At 40.2% G+C, this 21,092-nt stretch overlaps 1 protein-coding gene across 1 annotated transcript; it reads left to right on the forward strand.

Moving 5' to 3' along the window:
• The first annotated feature begins 13,756 nt into the window (after positions 1-13,756).
• LOC131241307 (probable GABA transporter 2) lies at positions 13,757-20,852 on the forward strand. Its single transcript, XM_058240098.1, has 7 exons — positions 13,757-14,056; positions 14,254-14,484; positions 16,417-16,514; positions 18,502-18,688; positions 19,015-19,145; positions 19,549-19,785; positions 20,272-20,852. The coding sequence occupies exons 1-7, from the start codon at positions 13,975-13,977 to the stop codon at positions 20,659-20,661; spliced, it is 1,356 nt and encodes a 451-aa protein (XP_058096081.1). The 5' UTR covers positions 13,757-13,974; the 3' UTR covers positions 20,662-20,852.
• Positions 20,853-21,092: the final 240 nt, after the last annotated feature.

Consider the following 21,092-nt stretch of genomic DNA (forward strand, 5'->3'; position numbering starts at 1 on the left):
TAGGTTCTAACATTATAGCATGAGCCAGGGTGTGATACTGATCCATTAACAGTACTACAGTCCATTGGAAGGCCCAGGATTGGACATTCAGGACTATAATGATTTGTGCTGTGCCTGGATCCAACCTACAATGTGCCTTTTTTTTTTTGGGACTGTTTTGCACCCTTTTTTCTTATTGGAGGATATGTATGATACGTGGCTGATGTAGAGCAGGTTGCCGACAGTTTCATGGACAAAATGGATCAGAAAAGGCCCCATCAGTAGCGAAAGTGATGCGGATTGTCCAAACTGTAAAACAGATATATCTCGCAAATCGCAATGAGTTATTTTGCCATATATGATTTTGGGGTAAGACAAACTACTTTAACCACCCAAATTTGCAAAATACCATCAAATTGACGGCCGATTTTATGTTTTAATTTTGCTGTTACTATTTGTATTAAGTTTAGAATAATTAGGAGAATGGCATGGTGAAGCTAAATAGGACACTTACTGTTTTTGACAGAAAACCATGTGCATTGTATATAAATAGTAAGTTTACTATTTACAGTAAGTCATGACTTCTAGGAGTATTGGTTGTAGTTTAATTTTGAAACTTCTTTCCTGGCTTTGTAAACTCATGTTTTAATTTTGTTGTTACTACTTATATAAAGTTTAGAATAATTAGGAAAATGGCATGGCGAAGCCAAATAGGACACTTACTGTTTTTGGCAGAAAACCATGCGCATCGTCTATACTTATAGTTGTAATTCGTGATTTTTATGAGTTTAAGTTGTAATTGAATTTTGAAACTTCTTCCATGGCTTTGCAAACTTTTTATTGGAATTATCAATCAATTTATGAATTTTTTAGAATTAATTTTTAATTTTCTTACTCCTTTTCTCATGGATTCGAAAAATCTCTATCGAGTTGTCCAATAAGCTCTATGGATTCGAAATAGTTATTCTTGAGGAAGACGGTGATTGACCTCATCACGTTCAGCACAGCCCACATCTTTGAATGGTATAAACAACTCGTGCAATTCCAAGTATGACAAATGGGGCATTGGGGTCCATGGTTCCCTAATCCAGATCATTGGTCAGTTGAATCATAACGCGGACGGAGATTGCATCTCTGTCACTCCCTTTTAGTTTTCCTTCCATGAAACTAAACCATCTTCCCGTTATCTACATCTACACGAATGGGTTGGGACAGGCATTTTGAACCCTTTTCTCTCCTTTATTATGGTTTGTTTACATCTTCATTCTTGGACATTTCCTGCCTATGGTGTTTGGATGTCTTTCTCACGAGACCAAATACGTCACACGTTTGGTGAACGAAATCGAAAGGAGCCGTCTTATCTTTCCTCTTCAAGTATTTGTTGCAAAAGCATATCGTGTACGAGAAGTATTTCCACTAGAGACAATATTTTCGATACTCTGGCAGAACAGGATCATCCATATGCAGCCACTAACTTGCCCTATACAGAACGCAGTCAAGCATCAACCCAAATATGCCACGAATGTTTCAAAATCGGGGAAAGAGTTTTCTACTGTTGAAACCTTACTGAAATATATGTCGATGTTTATATGCCACGAATGTTTCAAATGGTGCCTGTCCAGAAGCGAGGTGGACCATCTTTTTATAAGATGTCAAGTCCACGCATTGTTGACGTGTTCAAGTGCTAAATATGTAACTCTGTTCTGTCTCTCCATTTCTCCACGGAAATATAGTAAAGAATACCTTGTAAACTATATAAACTCTCCATCTCTAAGTGACGTGGGACAAATAAAAAAACTATATTTTTTTTAAAAAATTGAAAATATGGTTGGGAGGGAAAAAAATTATATTCGAAATTTCATTTGAATTTTTAAATTATTATTTTAAGCAGACCTTGCCCATTGCCACCACTGCAAAATGTAGTGAATGGACAGTAACTTTTCAGTAGTAGGGGTTCTGCACGTTGAGAGCGTGGATCACTGCTTTAACGTTCATTTGATTTTCACCTAGTAAACGTGAGGGTAATTTCACTGCGAAAATCGATACAAAATTGTCCACTTAAATATGTGGACCCCATTGTAATGTATATGATATATTCCTGCTGTCTATCTATTTTCTTAGAACATTTTGAGGCAAGAGCTGAAAAATAAGGCAGATGCGACGTGAAAATAACCCACGTGAAAGGAAGTAGTGGCCTTAATTCATACACCGCTAAAAGCCGTTTTCTTCATAGGGCCCACATTGAGGTTTATTCATCATCTTATCTATTCATAAGGTCACTATGCCTGTACATAAACTAAGCTAGATCGGTTGGCTCACCCAACTTGACTTGAAAAAGCTCGATTTGACTCAATTTGAAGGTAAGTTCGAGCCAAGTCGAGCTGATTTTTTGAGCTCAAAAATGAGTTCGAGCTAGCCCTAGCTCAACTCAAATTGGATCGAACCCAACTCGAATCGAACTTGGATCGAACTAGTTTGGTGACTCGGTTACTTTGATATTGATGTTGCTCAACAAGTGTTTGATGAAATGACTCAAAGAAGTGTGGTCGGTGGCAAGGAAGGTATGTATATGAAGCCAATATCCTTTTTTTTTTCTTAATTTTTATATTACTTGGAAGTTGTTTGATAAAATACTTGTAAAATCATTACTGTTGTCTTAAATATAGTGAGATTTTGAAGGTGCAGTCCAGGTGTTTATGAAAAACTATAATTGCGAACTCGACTTGATCTTGGCTCGAACTGGCCAGAGCAATTGGCCGAACCGAGCCAAGCTAGCCAATCATGCTCAAGAACCGAGCCAATCCAAGTTCAAGCTGAAGTCAGCTAGTGGCCGAGCCGACCAGCTCAACTCAGTTCAACTCAATGAACAACCAAAAAGTTTTAAGTGCCCCAAAAAGTTTTTAACAGTAAGCGTTAGATTCTCAATATTTCCAGTGATGTGGTTCACTTGAGCTTTAGATTTGCCTCTCTTTTTTTTTGGTTCATGCCCTAAAATCTGCTAGCATAACAAATGAATGGTGTGGATAAGTTATATACATCACAGTGGCCCCACATTGATTTCATAAATTTCTCCCTTTTGGGAAATCGCTTGCAAGTTGCATGCTTTAGGAGTAGGTACCGTGAGACTTAATATCCCAAACGCAGGAGAGATAACATGACGCCATGGAATCCACACCGTCCATCAGGTACACCACTCCTTGTTTCACCTTGAGTCAAAAAATCAGGCAGATTGGACAATGTAAGACCACTAAATTCACTTGGTATGCCCCGTATGAGTTTTGGAATAGTGTGATTTTTATGCAATTCTTCCATCCTGATGAGGCATATCAGATGAACGGATTGGATGGAAAATAAACATCACAGTGGGCCCTACAGAAAACTAATGGTGGGCGTTCCGTCCATATAGTTTCCTTCGTTATTTTTTACTTGAATTTTAGATTATAATAATTTTTGGTTTCAACGGTTAAAATGAAGCAGTGTAGCTGATGGACGGGGTGGATCTCATGAAAGTCCCACTCACGTGTCTTTTGGCTTCGAGTACCCATAGGTGGTGAAATTCCAATAGGACGTACGTGTGTGGTGGTGTGTGCGTGTGTTATAAAAAATAAAAAATAAAAATAAATTAAAAAATATTGGTGTGTGTGCGTGTGTTATAAAAAATAAAAATAAATAAATAAATTATTATTTTATATAAAAAAAGAAAAAAAAAAAGAAAAAAAGTGTGCATCTTCCACAGAAAAAGTGCAGTGTCCGGCAAGCCAGTGGGCAATTGATTACTAGTGCCACAAATTCGTTCTGTTCCCTGGTGAGTGGGCCCAGGAAGCAATTAAAACATCTGGACCGGTATTCAATTTCATTGATGGGCATGATGACAGTACAAGACAATTTCAAAGATCCCGTTTCTTTCATTGCACCTTTGGCACACGTGGCGGCTTGATGAATGGACCGTTCTAAATTTTCATATATCTTCAAGATAAACCCGGCTGATGGGCTGGTCAGATGCAACACACACTTTTCACGTTAGCATGTGTGCTGCGTGTGGTGCTAATAAATCTCAAAGCATGAGCTCTGCAAGACGGGTTATGTGAAGCCCACCGCCCTCTACAACTACAAGTCAGCTAATGCACACGCTAGAACATGTGCCCGCGTGGCACATAGGTTAAATGTCCAAGCCGTCCATCGTGTAAAACTCACCTTGCAGATGCTCCTGCAGAAGGATAAAGGTGGTCCACTTAGGAGGTATGCCATGATATTATAAATAAGTGGTCAGGTTAATAAAATTCGCTAAATAATTTGGCTTGATTTTTTTCACGCTTGTAAGTTTGTTCAGTTAATTATGGATTATTTGAATAGTGACCAACTTAATTCTCGGCATATGTAATCTACGTAATGACACCCTTCTAATGGATAGCTTGGATATGTTGCATGTGTGCCAAGCTTGCATTTGTGGCTTCATGTGCATTAGCTTACCTGTACACGCGCGTGGGCTTACCAGAGCACCTACCAGATAGTAGAAGCTCTCTATATAATCATATATAAGAAATAATTACGATGGGAATCTCTTCGCTTGCAATGGAACCCGGCTTGAGAATAGTACTACCACTTTTTTCGGGTAAATATTCGACCCAACATGATTTTCCTGGGTCCATCTCTCACAGCCGCTCGTGCCAATGATGGCGACACTTGGCGTAATCAAATCCTACAGCGTAAGGTTACATGTATCTGACAATAAGCTGGGAACCCAAAGACCAAACCTTAATGGGCTAAAGAGAGGCGGGGGGTAAGGTTGGGCTAGGACTAAAGATAGGTTGCATGTATGCTAAGTGTGCAATTTGCATAGAATTAATGATCGTGTGTTTATGAACGTTCATGGTCTTCCTAAAAATTGAAGATTTTTGGACCCACGTTAAATAAGATCATTCATTCACCTGTGGATTGCACCCTAAACATGAGCCAGGTCTTGATATATGTGTTGTATATCCGTACTATCCGTTAGTTTTTGATGGGTTCAATTTTTAGGCATGGTCCCAAGAGTTAAGTAGATATAAATCTCACGTGGACCAGTGGTCATTGAACGCAGCCATTAGAAACTTCCTAATGGTCCCAAGAGTTAAGCTCCATCAAGCTCGTATTTGTATTTACCCTTGACCTGAACATTTTGGTGGGCCCTAAGAAGTTTTTAATAGTAGGTGTTTAATCACTTAGTGTAGTTCACCTGATAATTGGATCTGCTTCATTTTTGGGCTCATACACTAAAACTAGCAGGTAAAACGGATGGGCGGCATCGACATAAAACATATGCATCATGGTCGGGCCCACAGCCACGGATCCACCTGCCTCCTTGGTTCCTCGATCCACCAAAACCGCGTCCCAATAACAAATGGCAGCAGACTATGCCGTTCCTGCAGCGCATTCAATTTCGCGCCGAAAACGCAACAAATCGAAACCGTCCGTCAGAGTTCCATAGCTACTTGTGAGAGTAACGAATGTTAATCTTACTTTCCTGCATGCGCCAGTCTATACGTGTGGTCGGGATGGGCTCCCTTCATAAAGTGGGTCCCACTACCTATTCGATGGTCCGTAAATCATGCCAGTCCAGTCATCATGCGGGCCACAAAAGTATGCCAAATGTGGACCGTGGTCAATCTTGTATAACCGTCCGTTCCTGTAAACATCTGCTCCACGGAATGATCGGACAATCCTGGTTTCTACGGCGCACACGCAAAGCTTCTGGACAGACGAACAGTCCGAATCTGATTACACGTGCTGCGTACGCGCGTGACGGATTAGGAATAGGACGGCTACCCGCGCTAGCAGCCATCGCATTCCACCGTTTCGTGGACGTTACCCCCGAAAAATATCAAGCGGATCCTCTGCTTGGAAAGGAAATTTATCCGTTCCGAACTGGAAGTTTGGTCTTACTTTAGGAGGTATTATGTTCCAGATATTTAAAGAGTGGCCTTTCAAAGACTTTTGGATACCGTTTTGGATGATAATATCTCTGTCCTTGGTACAGAAGAAGTGGTACGGTCTTAGAGTGAAAAAGGAGTTACTTTTTGTTTCAACCTCTAAAAGAGTGGCAGATTGGCTACTTCCCCTACCACCAACCAATGGCTGGTGCTTGGTGGTTTGTGAGCCCCACCACCATGTATGTGTTTCATCCATGCCGTCCATATATTTTTTCAGATCATTTCATGGTATGAGACAAAAAATGAGGTATATCCTAATATCAAGTCAACCACATTACAAGAAACAGTGTTGAATGAGCGAAGGCCATTAAAAACTTTTTGGGGGCCATAAAAGTTTTGGATCAAGCTGATCTTTATTTTTTCCCTTCATCTGTGTTTGTATGAACTAATCAACAGATTGGATGTTAAGTAACCAGTACAGTGGGCCTTAGGAGGATTTTAATGGCTAGGTAGTAAAGGAAGTAAACATGTCGAAAACCACGATCCATATAACATAACAACCACGACTCATATAACATGACAACTACGACACATGCAAACCACGACCCATATGGGGCCACATTGATGTATGTGTATAATCCATGCTGCCCATCCTTTTTGTCGTGTCATTTTAGGGGTAAGGCCCAAATATCAGCCTGATCCAGCGCTCGTGTGGGGCACAAAATAGAAAATAATGGTGACTGTTAAAACTTTTTAGGCTTACCGTGATGTTTGTTAGAAGTGGACACTGCCTAAGTCACGACTTTTTAGGCTCACGGTGAACTGACCGACAAGGTGAATGGATTAGATCACCCTATTGTAGGCCTTAAGCTATGGTACCAATTGTTTAGTAGAAAAGAAAGTAAACACGTTGAAAACCATGATCCATACAACATGACAACTACGACCCATATAATATGACAACTACGACCCATGCAAACCACAACCCAAATGGGCCCACATTGATGTATGTGTATAATCCATGTCGCCTATCTTTTTGTCGTATCATTTTAGGGCTAGGGCCCAAATATCAGCTCGATCCAGTGCTCGTGTGGCCCACATAATAGAAAATAATGGTGGCTGTTGAAACTTTTCAAGCTCACTATGATGTTTGTTAGAAGTGGAAACTGCCCAAGTTAGGACTTTTTAAGCCCTTGACAAGCTAGCTAACAAGGTGGATGGATCAGATCACCCCATTGTGGGCCTAAGCTATGGTATTAATGGTTTGGTAGAAAAGGAAGTGAACACGCTGAAAATCACAATCTATATAGTATAACGACCACGACCCATATAACATGGCAACTACGACCATGTAAACCACGACCTAAATAGGCCCACATTGATGTATGTCTATAATCCATTTCGCCCATCCTTTTTGTCGTGTCATTTTACGACTAGGGCCTAAATATCAGCTCGATCCAATGCTTTTGTGGCCCACAAAATAGAAAATAATGGTGACTGTTGAAAGTTTCTAGGCTCACAGTGATTTTTATTAGAAGTGGACATTGCCCAAGTTAGGACTTTTTGAGCCCAGCCGAGCTAGCTGACAAGGTGGATGGATTGGATCACCCCATTATGAGCCTTAAGCTATGGTACCAATGGTTTGGTAGAAAAGGGATTGAACACGTTGAAAACCACGATCCATACAATATGACAACCACGACCCATATAACATGACAACTATGACCCATGCAAACCACGACCCAAATGGGCCGCAGTTGTATGGATCATAGTTGTCATGTTATATGGGTCTTAGTTATCCTATTATATGGGTCTCAGTTGTATGGGTGCAGTTGTCATGTTATATGGGTTGCAGTTGTCCTGTTATATGGTTCGCAGTTGTATAGATCGCAGTTGTCCTGTTATATGGTTCGCAGTTGTCTTGTTATATGGGTCATAATTGTCCTGTTATATGGGTGACAGTTTTCCTGTTATATGGGTCGCAGTTGTATGGATCGTAATTGTCATGTTATATGGGTCGCAGTTGTCTTGTTATATGGGTCGCAGTTATCTTGTTATATGGGTCGTGGTTATCATATTATATGGGTTGTGGTTGTAATGTGATGTGTGCAGTTCATAAGGGTTGAGGTTGTCATGTGACGTGGACCCCACCTTGATGTAGATGTTTAATCCACGCCGTCCACCACCTTCTCCATATTATTTCAAGCTATGAGCCAAAAATGAGACAGATTTGAGTCCCGAGTGGACTGCACGGAGGGAAACAAAGTCCCACTGTTGGAACTGTAAGTGCTATGTTTTCTAGCTCCTATGATTGTCAAATTTCGTAATGCCAAAACCTCTTGGAATCTGTGTCTTGTGTAGCTCATCTATATATTTAAGATCATGCATCTCATGTACAAGAACAAAGGTCTTTACCTCAAGAACTTCAAATGCAAGATCAATAGATATACAAGTTCAAGTTCAAGTACAACACTAAGTGTTAGTTCAATCTTTCAAGCTTCAATAGTTAAAGGTTTCAAAGCTTCATCCATGTCAAGACAAAGTTCTTTACTTTGGTACTTAAAGCTCAAGATGAAATATAAGTTAAGTATCTCAAGCTCAAGCTTCAAAGCGGTTCAAATTCAAGCTTCAAAGAGTTACAAGTTCAAGCTTCAACATACTTCAAGATGTCGAGCTTCATGTTCGTCAAGATCAACTATCAACCGAAGCAAAAGAAGATTCAATGTTCATATATCACTTATAAGGTATGAATGACCCTATATTGACCATAGGTTGGGTCATATTGATTGCATACTTTAATTGGGTCACTTTATACATATATAGATTGTTTTCTAGACTAGTCTTAGCCTATGTTCGACTAATCCTAGTACTGGCTCGACCAGTTCAAGAAATTCTTCGACTAGTCTAAGGTTTGTTACTAATTTTTGAAATTTTTTGTTATAGTCTCGACCAGTCCTAGAGATTGCTCGACCAATCGAGTGAACAGTGCTCAACTCAAAGTCCAGCAACTAAAATGGGTCTCACACGACCAGTTGAGAGCAGGGCTTGACCGGTCGTAGAGGCCACTCGACTGGTTGAGCAAGCCCTTTGACCAGTTGTGGAATGACCTTATTTTATCGTACCTAAATTTTTAAAAGTTTGTTGGTCCTTCGACCAGTCGAGCTGTCCTCTAGGCTAGTCAAGTGAACAGTTTCTGTACTTATAAATAGAGCACGGTTTTTAGAGTTTGGTATCTAATTCAAGCAAAATCAAGATACTACTCTAAAAGATAAGTTTGTGATATTCTTAAGCTATTTAGTGCTCATTTAATATTCTCTTTAATTAGTTTTTTATATTTGAATTTGTATTCTATATTCTAATCTTATTTGAAGAAGGGATTGAAAATTTTTCATTTCTTAGAATCAAAATCAAATCAAGCTAGCCCAAGATGATTTAATCTAAAAATCATTTAGAACATAAAACATTTTCATAAGTGAGTGTGGACATTGAACATTTACGTTTAACTTCTACTCCGAATTGGTTCTACCGGGCTACATCAAAGGAGAATATCCAGATAAGTATTTTACAGTTTTGTAAATCTATTCCTTTGGTTTCTTTGAGATTGTTCCAGAAAAATCTCTTTCTTTTGGTTTGTCTGAGGTGATCTAGAAAACTCAGAGTATGAGGTTTTTTGAATTGTATAAGCCCACTTGAAAGACACAATTGTGAAGGTTTTAGGTGAACCTTGAAAAACCTATTGTATAGTGAATGCTAATATCCACTGTGTGAGGAAATTAAGAGTGGAGTAGTTGTGTGGCTATTTTTCTAAACAGTTGGTGTACAAACAAGCGAACCACTATAATTTCTGGTCTTGTGGTGATTGATTGATTGTGACATTTTGTGGATGTTGTAATTTCCTTCTACGCATTTGTGGAGAATGTTGTAATCTTTTTATGCAAGTGTGAGAATGTTGTAATAACTTAGTTATTTTCTTTGCTATTTTTACTCTTTATTCCTTTGTATCGGTTTGAGATTTTGATACACAGACCGTTCTAGGAATCAGGTTATCCTACCATAAACTATTGGTTTTTGGTGTAAGATTGTCCTTAGAACAACATCTGTATCAACCTCTCAATACTTGTATATTTGAGATTGTTATTTATTTCTACATTGTGGGATTGTTTAAGTGATATCTTTATTTATATTTGTTAAATTTCGCATTTAATTTTTTAATTTGGCATTGTCCCCCCCCCCCCCCCCCCTCTCTAGGACTCTTAGCTCGACCATTTTAGGAACTTTCTAAGGCCTACTGTTGTGTGTGTATGGGTTGTGGTTTGTATGGGTCGTAGTTGTCATATTATATGGGTCGTGGTTGTCATGTTATATGGATCGTAGTTTCCATGAGTCGTAGTTGTTATGTTATATGGACCGTGGTTGAGGCTTGTTAGAGAATTAGGTTCACATCAGTGGTTGGAAAACATCATGACTTAAATTCATGGGTTGACTCTGAGGTAAGTTTCTATCTTTTCTTATTTTTTATTTAATATCAACGTATGAATATTATATCACACATTTTTCTCATTACGTAGGCCATCGATTTATACTTAAACTACCTATCAACACGTCAAGAAAATCGATCGCGAGGTAGACAGGACTGCGCATTTGTCCCGTCACTATTTACGGTAATGTGAATTTTAGGACCATAGTTTTATTTAAAACATCATTAATTATTTATGTTTCTAACACTATCCAATGTCTCAATAGCAAATCATGAAAATTCAACTTGGCTTGTTGCGCACTTATGAAGCTGAGAACTATAAGGATCGACAGGTCATGAAGTCTGAAAAATTGAATGAAAATCTTATAGATATAGTCGCTAGTGATGGTAAAACGAGACCACTATGAAAATATGAAGTGGTAAGATCTTGGTAATGAGGCCTCTATGCAATTTTGGAAGTGAACCACGATGCATTCCATCTTGGATGACTATCACAATCCATGTAACATGAGAACCACGACCCATGTAGTAGGAAAACCTTGACCGATTATAACCATGACCCATCTTACATGATAACCACGATCCAAGTAACTTTAGAACCGCGACCAATGTAATATATCAACCATAGACCATGACAAGGCCTTTTATGACCGAAAATGGCAACCACGATCCATATATCATAACAACCACGACCCATGTGACATGATAACCACGAACCATAACAACTGACAACCACGATCCATGCAACACGACAACCACGACCCATATGACACGACAACCACGAACCATAACAACTGACAAGCACGATCAATGTTTCATGACAACCACGACCCATATAACATGATAACCACAACCCATATAACATGACAACCACGACCTATATAACATGACAATCACGATTTATATGACATAACAACTACGAACTATAACAACTGACAACCACGATCCATGCATCAAGAAAACCACAACCCATATAACATGACAATCACGACACCTATATAACTGTAAACCACAACCCACATAACAAGTCAACCACGATGCAACATAATGGGGCCAACGAGTTAGGACTTTAATGCGGCCCTTACAACCACGACCCTTACCATATGACAATCACAACCCTCACCACGACCATATATGACATTTTATTACATTCAAAAATTACATTATACGTGAACTCCGTAAGATAACTATAAAATCAACAAGTGAACCTTTCATTTAATTACAAAAAGAATAGGACAAGGAAGAAGAAGAGTGGCTGGATGGGAGCTATAGGTGGACCGATTTGAGGTCTTTGAATTTTTTAGCGGCCTCAGCTTTCGCTTCCTTTGCCGCTTTACACCTCTTGATCCAGATGCACCCTTTTCTTGTTAAAGTCCTGCTCGCAATTATAGTGCAACCTGTTCTTCCTAGCTGCTTTAGAGCGGGCTGACAGAGCCCTACACTCAGCACTAAGCGACGACAGGTGAGACAGAGCAGAAGAACACCGCTCAATTTCTCTATCTACCTAAGAGAAATATCTCCGAGTTGTTGGAGTTCTAAAATTGTCTTCAAAATTTTCAGTGGAGGCCATTGATCTTCAGGAAGATCGACAACATCCCTGAGAAAAAGGAATGGATTACCCATAATGGAAGAACACGAGAAGGACTCGATGCCTTCTTCGAATATCTCATCCATTATTTTGATTGAAAGAGAAAAGAAATTTATAAATGCTTAAGGTGTTCCAATAAGGATTCTGGTTCGGATTGACTTGTAAAAGTAATTTAAAACCCAAATACCACTTTTATAGGCTGGTGAATTAGTCGTTAATGTGATTAGGATGCCGTGCGATTATTGATTTTTTGATGTTAGGAATACCATTTTTCGGGATTATGGGGAAGTAGCGAAATGAATGCGATTTCCCCAAAAAGAATGTGGCGCTATTACCGAAGGGTCGTGGATATGACGAACAATGGGTCGTGGTTGTCATCTACAATGGATTGTGGTTGGGAACCACCACCTAGTGTGTATGACAACCACGACCCTGTCGTGTGATCGTGGTTCACATGCACATTGATTGTGGTTCACATGCACATTGGATCGTGATTGTCATCCACGTTAGATCGTAGTTATGATGAACAATGGATCGTTGTTATATATAGGTCATTGAACGTGGTTGCTAACCACGATCCATATACCGTGACAACCACGACCCATGTAACATAACAACAACAACCCATAACATCTAACAATTACGACCTGTGTAACATGAAAACCACGACCCATATAATATGTCAACCATGATCCATAACAACTGGTAGCCACGATCCACATACCGTCACAACAACGACCCATATAACCTGATAACCACGATACAAGGTTATGGGCCAAGCGAGTTGGGCCTTGCACAGGGCAGTGAAAGGCACGATCCTTATAACATGACGACCACGACCTATCTGACATGAAAACCACGACCCATAACATCTGCCAACCACGACCCATAACATTTGCCAACCACCATCCATGTAACATGATAACCACGACTCATGTGCATGTGAAAAGCACGATCCTTATAACGTGACAACCACGATCCAATGTGCATGTGAACGGCGACATTTGGCCCTTCCCAAGCTCATAAATGCTTCCGTATTCTCAGGGAAAAACGGACTAGCTACTCCCCCTATCACCAGCCATGGGCCCAACCATGATGTATGTGTTTCATCCATTCCATTCATCCATATTTACAGGTCATTTTAGGGTTTGATCCTAAAAATGAGAGGGATAGAAATCTAAGGTGGACCACGACACAGGAAAACAATAGTGATTGGATATCCACCATTAAAATCCTCCTAAGGCCCATTGTACTGTTTATTTGACATCCAATCCGTTGATTAGGTCGTACAGACATAGATGAAAGAAAAAAACAAAGATCAGCTTCATCCAAAACTTTTATGGCCCCTAAAAAGTTTTTAATGGTCTACGACGCTCATTCAACATTGTTTCTTGTAATGTGGTCCACTTGAGATTGAGATATACCTCATTTTTGGTCTCATACCATAAAATGATCTGGAAAAATATATGGACGGCATGGATGAAACACATACATGGTGGTGGGGCCCATAGACCACCGACCACCAGCCATTGGCTAGTGGCATGGGGAGTAGCTAATCCGTTACTTTCTTGGGGGTTGAAATAGAAGGTAACTTCTTCTTCACTCTAGAATCGTACGATTTCTAAACCAAGAACAGAGGCATTTTCATCCGAAATAATTTTCAAAAGTTGTCAGAAGGCCACTCTTGGGATATTTGGAATGTAATACCTCCCAAGGTAATTTAACTAAACGTCGAGGCCAATAGGGCCACATTCCCCTCTTTAATTCCATGTATGTGTATAAAAGTACTTTCCTGTAAATAATTGTTTCCAATATCTTCTTGTATCCGGATCCACTGCTTGAAAATTCACTTATTCTTTATTTAAAAAAATTCATGAAATAAATTCCTCTTCATCTGTTCTTCCTTTTTATCTCATTTTCGATGCTCCCGAGAATCAAATTCGTGAATTCCTCCTTAAATCAACTGTCATGAAACACCCCATCTTCATCTGATCTTCTTTTCCTCACCTTCTCTACCATCAATGGAAACGCTGGAAACAAATGGGTATTCTGATGCCCAACGAGACGACGACGCCGGAGCGGCTTTCGTGCTTGAATCGAAAGGTATAAAACCAAAATTTCCTTTCAATATAATCAAATTTTGGTAATTTTAATATTATATGATCATGTTAGTGGGCCATGAACTATGGTATGGCCCACTAGCATGTACTTGTGTTATCTCTATATGTGCCAACCATTGGATTTTCCTGGCCATATACATTAATAATAATAATACCCCATTCGATGTGTGATTCTTGTAGGGAATTGGCGTCATGCCGGATTCCATCTGACTACGGCGATTGTGGGGCCGACGATTTTAACGTTGCCGTATGCGTTTAGGGGGATGGGGTGGAGTCTAGGCCTCTTTTCACTGACGGTGACGGCCGCCGTTACCTTCTATTCGTATTATCTCATGTCGAAGGTGCTCGATCACTGCGAGAAGGCCGGCCGACGGCATATCCGATTCCGGGAACTCGCTGCTGACGTCTTGGGTACGTGAATTGAACCTTTTGACATTTTTTCGGTCTTCGGGTAATCTAAGGGAGGGTAGATGGGCGTGGGCGGTGTGGGGGGTTACGTTTAGGACGTGCGCCTCCATGGAGCATGATACATGAGCTCTCTTTGACTGTTTCAGATCGTTGCATTGGGTTATTTGAGCCCTTTTTTTGTACAGTATTTTCAATCCTTACGAGAGGGGCTGATTGCTTGATAATCCAGACCATTGGTATGTGGTGTCCTACCGTAGAGACCATACCGCCAAAAAACCTCCTTGATTGGGCAATCCTGACCGTTTTGATTTGTAGCTAAGATCTTGCAATCTTGGAGATTGTTTCACGAATCACAGTGGGACACTTTAGTGATTGAATTACGGAACAAGGAAGGCTACGCGTCAGAACTGAAACGAAAAGGAAAAGAAGAAGAAAAAAAAAAAACGATTAGTGCAGAGCCTAGTGTGGCAAATGGCCAGGGCCAGCCCCGGGTGACCCAGGGCAGGGGCCTAAAGCCACTAAAATTGGCCTAAGGACTGGCCTCAGAATTTGAAATTTAGGTCAACTATTCGGGCAAGGCTGGGTCAGGACCAGTGATAATGGTTCAGCCCGTTTTCCTGTTGTGTGCTACATAAAATTTTTTTTTACAAAAAAACAGAAACAAATAACCATGGGCTATTGAATTTGTACTCTGGTAGAATCTGATGGATGATATGCAGGTGCTTATAAACTATCTAAATTGTGAGCCTCACTGCAAATGGTGAAAAGTATATTGATGCATTTATTTAAGTTCATTTTACAGAATTGATTATTGATTGAGGCATATGCTTGGTCAATGGTGGATGAATGATCTTATTTGACTTAGTACATTGCGTAAATACTTTGATTCTCTGCCAGAATATGATAGTTTATAAAAACCTACTTACACTTTATACATGTAGTATATATGTAACTTAGCGTATTGGCTGGTCCAACCACTGCCCAATCCTAGGTCTGACCAAACGCCAGCCTGGCCCAGAGGCAGGGGCTAGGGTTGAGGCTTCTTTGGTCCATCAAGCTTGGGCCGGGCTATGACTTAGCTTATGGTTTAGGTGAGCCAGGGCTACCCTCTACCCAGCCCCAGCCCCAGCCCCAGCCCATTACCACCCTAGCAGAGCTCCACATCAGCGATCCCGTTGCTTGAAGTGAATCATCTGATGGGCTGTCTCTGGCTTGCCAAAGAGAAGCCGATTGCCTGGTGACCTCTACCAGGATAACCCTAGTGGCAGGCGTTTATGAGTCCACTGTGATGTATATGTTGTATCCATGCTGTCCATCCGTTTTTCCTGCTCATTTTAGGTCGTGGTCCCAGAAATGAAGTAGATCCAAAGTTCAAGTGTACCACACCATATGAAACAGTGGTGATTGAACACCGACCATTAAAAACTTCACGTGAGCCACAAAAGCTGATATTTGTGTTTTTCCCATCATCCAGTTGTGTGTGACTTTATCAACAGGTTGGATGGCAAATAAACATCAATGAGGCCCTAGGAAGGTTTCAATAGCAGGTGTCATTATCTTCACAGTTTCATGTGGTGTGATCCACTTTAGCTTTGCATCTGCCTCATTTTTGGGCTTGTTCCTAAAGTGATCTGATAAAACTGATGGACAGTGGATATTAAACACATACATCATGGTGGGCCCCACAACACGTGCCACCAGGGAGTCCGCTTCCGTGAAAAGAGGACGGGACTTTTCACCCACCACCTATTAAACTGTCAAATTAAGCAATAGATATTCCGTGAGATATGATTAGGTATCTTTTGGAAGTTAAAACCAAAAAGAGAAAGAAAAAAGGAAGATATGATTCGTTATTTTGAAAGAGTCCGTTAGAAAATTTATAAATATGTGTTTATTGTACGAAATCTAATTAGATGGGCGTTTTGGTGTTGGTAGGGTCTGGGTGGATGTTTTATTTCGTGATTTGTGTTCAGACGGCCGTTAACACGGGAGTTTCGATTGGATGCATCTTGCTGGCGGGAGAATGTCTCGAGGTACACCTTACAGTCTGTACTTTTTTATTCCAGCTACAAAGCGATTCGTTTGAGGAGAGATTGAGTGCACGCGATCCCCAGCTGTCACACGTCTTTAGCGACAAGTCTGCCCAACTCACTCGTATGAAGTGAACAGTTGGGAACAAAAGCACCCATCGTCAATTGTTTAATATACGGCCATGGCCCGACTTATGACCGTACCAGCTTGGATTTGGAATTGGGTCAGGTTAGGCTCATAAGGACTGGATTTATTACACGTTTGCCGGTTCACCACGTGTTCCATACACCACTTCAATCTCTCCTCGTGGAATAAGCTCATTCTACAGGGACTGGGCCGGGCCTGGAATTCAATTTGGCCAGGTTTTGAATTGGTGGGGCAGGTACTATTCAAACTTCGAATTTTTCTGGCCCATTCATAGGCTTATGAGGACGAGGGCATGCCATGAAGGGTGTAAATAGGCCTATCTGGACATGTCCAAGGATTGTCTAAGCCCCCAGCCAGAGTGAGCTGTAAGCTTGACCCCTTTCAGGCCCAATATCAAAGGAACTGATTGTTAAAGAACTAGGCGGGCTGGGCTATTCTGTCTCCAAACCAGGCCCAGAGAATTCTCCAAAAAGAGAGAATTCCCGACAAATAATCCTAATCTCGATGAATGTGTAGGTTAGTAAAGGGCACATGCTGTTTTGTTCAGTCAGAGGAGGTATATCTAGCAACTTGCAAAATGATTATAGTATGGTTGACCCAAAGTGGCACGCACTTCTGTGGACTAATCCATGTTTATTCCTTGCCATTGGACGACTGAATTAATTACTTTAGATTGCCTAATGTCTTAATAAATAAATAAAAATGATAGGAAGGAAACTTTGGTCATTTTTGGCCCCATCGTCGAGGGAGCACAACTCAACAGTTGCGCATGTCTGGTGCTCTAGCTGTTTGAATTTGGACTGCGACTATCTTCTTTCAACCGTCCATGTAAATGGCCACCAATTGGATGGTTAAAACTTAGTATCATCCAATCAGTGTGATTTTCAAGCGATTTGGATGGACTGGATTGATTTACTTGTACACCATGCTTATGGTGTATGAGTTTCTAAAATTTCATTAAAAATTGTGTCCAAGGACACACCTAGCATAGCTCTTTATTTCATATAAAGGCACCCAACTAGAGGAAACATGGCTTTTGTTTAGCAGTGAATCCCACCTTTCAGTAACCCAAGCCATTGATCTGGTGGGCCTGTTATGAGGTGAGCCATATTGTAATATTACCCATATCAGAAGATGGTAACCATCTAATGAAATGAAAATGCACATTTTTAACACCCATGTTTCACATTTAAGAGGGATCAGATTGGATGGTTAGGATCATCTGATGGGGGTATTATTGAGGCACCCTTCGTCTAACCCTCAGAGCTAGGTCCCACCTAATGGACAATTTAGATCAGCGAAAAATGGACCCCACGCCCACAGTTTATCAGGCCATTCAATTGTTCAATCACACATTAAATATCTCCTAATTTTTACAAGGGAGAATGAGGTGGTAATGGTACAGAAATGTTTATTACCAAAACAATATCATCTATCTGAAATCTCCATGCTAGATTTCTGTATGAAATATTTCCAACGCAGTCTAATCTTGATCATAATACCATGTGGTGTAGGGATCTGCACTTCAATGTGGCCCCCACATCCAACAACTGTCCGATATAAAGATTTCATGACAATGAAAATGTGGCTTAATTACTTGTTGTGGGCATTTTGTACTGGATCATTCCTTATATATACTAATATAAAACCATGATACGATGATATTGAAGTATAACATTGACAACATAGATATCGATTTGCTCTAGCGATAGATAATTTGCTTCTTGTATACCATTAAAAATTAATAGTTATAGTTAGTTATGTGCTTTCAAAAATTTTCACTAACATTTTTCTCTTGTTTTCTTACCCAAATCATTGCAATTTTTGTTGCTGTCATGAAAGATCATGTATTCCAGTCTCTACCCACATGGGCCCCTCAAACTGTATCAGTTCATAGCAATGGTGACAGTGGTGATGATCCTTCTTTCTCAGCTGCCATCTTTTCACTCCCTCAGATACATCAGCCTAGCTTCTCTTCTTCTTAGCTTGGGCTATTCTTCTTTGGTTGTCATTGCCTGTATTCGTGCAGGTAACACATACATAAAAGATCTCTTATGTTTTCTTTTATTTTTCGAATTGGATATCTAATCTGGCCTAAACATGGTATGCTTTATATTCTAATCTTAATCAAAGGGCATTTAGGCCATCTTTTGGGATTTCTACTCTTCATAGAATTTCCTTAATTTATTAAATGATATTCATGTGCATCTGAAAGACCTCCATTTCTCAATTTTGGAGATTCAAATAAGAGTAGACTTTTTTCTCCATCCCTGAAATGGCAATGGATATTATTCAGGAATGCTTACTTTTATTTGATTTCTATTTTTCAGCAGTTTTGCTTGTTTTGTTGTGTAGGTTACTCCAGAAATGCCCCTCCCAAGGACTACTCCTTAGAACCTAAGAAGTCGATACGAATGTTTGATGCTTTCGCATCCATCTCCATACTTGCTTCGCTTCTTGGGAATGGGATACTGCCTGAGATCCAGGTATTTTCACATCCCAAATTGATTGATGGCCAGGAATGGATCTCTAAAGACAGAAGTGGCAACCCATCCACAAACATTTCACATTTAAGCGGTAGAAGTTGCACCAATTGGAAGATCATCCACTGATTGGTATAATTTTTGGGCATGCCCCATCAACAGTGGGGCTCGCATGATGGACATTCCAAAATCACCAGAAACTTTGCACATATTTGAAGTGCATGGTTGGTATGTTTAACCATGCCTAATGGAAAGAAAATGGCATCATTTACAAATCAGTAAAGCAATACTGACTTATGATCCGAATGGGTCTCAGATGATCTGATCCATTAGATAGAATCTCTTCCAGTGGATCGTTTCTGTAATTTGCACTCTGTGATGTGTGGCTATAATGTGGTTGATACAGGCTACAGTGGCTCCTCCTGCTACAGGAAAGATGGTGAAAGGGCTTGTCATGTGCTACTGCGTTGTATTCGTAACATTCTACTCAACTGCAATCTCTGGATATTGGGCATTTGGTAACAAGGCCAGTTCAAACATTCTCAAGACCCTGATGCCCGATGAAGGGCCTTCTCTGGCCCCAACATGGCAATTGGGCCTTGCAGTCATTTTTGTTCTCTTGCAGCTCTTTGCAATTGGCCTGGTAAGCTTTCTATCTTTCAACCAATGATTTAAAAGACATATTCCTTTGCGAACGTACCCTCGATTGAAGATCATATGATAAAACTGGAATTAAAATCTGCAACTTTTGAGGCATTGATGAACTTTAAGGTTCTTTGCAATGAGTCACACCTGATCATTGCCACTCTTAATGTGTATGTTGTTTGTACTGATAGTGAACTAGGATGGTCCATCTGGTGAGCCTGAATAAGGACAACCAAGGCCACAAGAAGCACACTGACTTGAAAATTCTATCCACGTATTCATTTTCTTTCCCCTCTTGAATGTGGACCAGTTATCCTTTTTAATGCTCACATTGTTGCATGTTCAATGTGATTTTCCACTGTGGGCCATCCATTGTTGATCCTACCATTTCGACAGTTGGGTCCACTGACAGTAAAATCCTGTTTTTAATAGAACAGTAATGAGCCATTTTCATGTTTTTATCCAAGCTTCCGTTGCTAAACAGGTTTATTCTCAAGTGGCTTATGAAATCATGGAAAAGAAATCAGCAGACGTGAAGCAAGGAGTCTTCTCCAAAAGAAACCTAGTCCCAAGGCTACTTCTCCGAACCGTGTATATGGTATGCTGTGCATTTTTTGCAGCAATGCTACCATTCTTCGGTGACATAAATGGTGTAGTAGGAGCTATTGGGTTCATTCCATTGGACTTCATCCTCCCCATGCTCTTATACCACATGACGCACAACCCTCCCAAAACTTCTCTAACCTTCTGGCTCAATGCTTCTATTGTTGTTGTGTTTACTGGCACTGGAATCTTGGGCGCCTTCTCTTCTGTAAGGAAATTGGTCCTCGATGCTAAAAAATTCAAGCTTTTCAGCAGTGATGTTGTGGATTGATCAACAGACTTTTTGTCTAGAGTTGTTTTTTCATGGCAGTTAATGTGCTCAAGCTGGTGGAATCTCTTACAGTTACACATGGTGCAACTAAAAAAATGGTGTGGTGCCGACGGTGAACAAATTGAATTTTATGAACTGAAGTTGATGGAGTTAAAATTCTATTGTATTGAAGTATGCCGTTTGGTGGGCCATTCTAGCTTATTGTCATCTCGCATGTTTTTGTACACTACTTTTGTGAAACCATACATGAAAGTTGAATTATTTGAAGAGAATTAAAGTTCTAGGTTGGTTGCGTGATGAAAGATCAAGATCTGGGCCATACATGAATGGCGAGCTGTGATGTAGTAATGTAAGACAGGTTGTGAATGGATTTATGGAGGCCAAAGATTGAAGGACGAGATGCTACTATCTTGAAATTTAAATAACAAAAA

Source organism: Magnolia sinica, chromosome 3 (assembly GCF_029962835.1).
Source record: "Magnolia sinica isolate HGM2019 chromosome 3, MsV1, whole genome shotgun sequence".
Taxonomy (NCBI): Eukaryota; Viridiplantae; Streptophyta; class Magnoliopsida; order Magnoliales; family Magnoliaceae; genus Magnolia; species Magnolia sinica.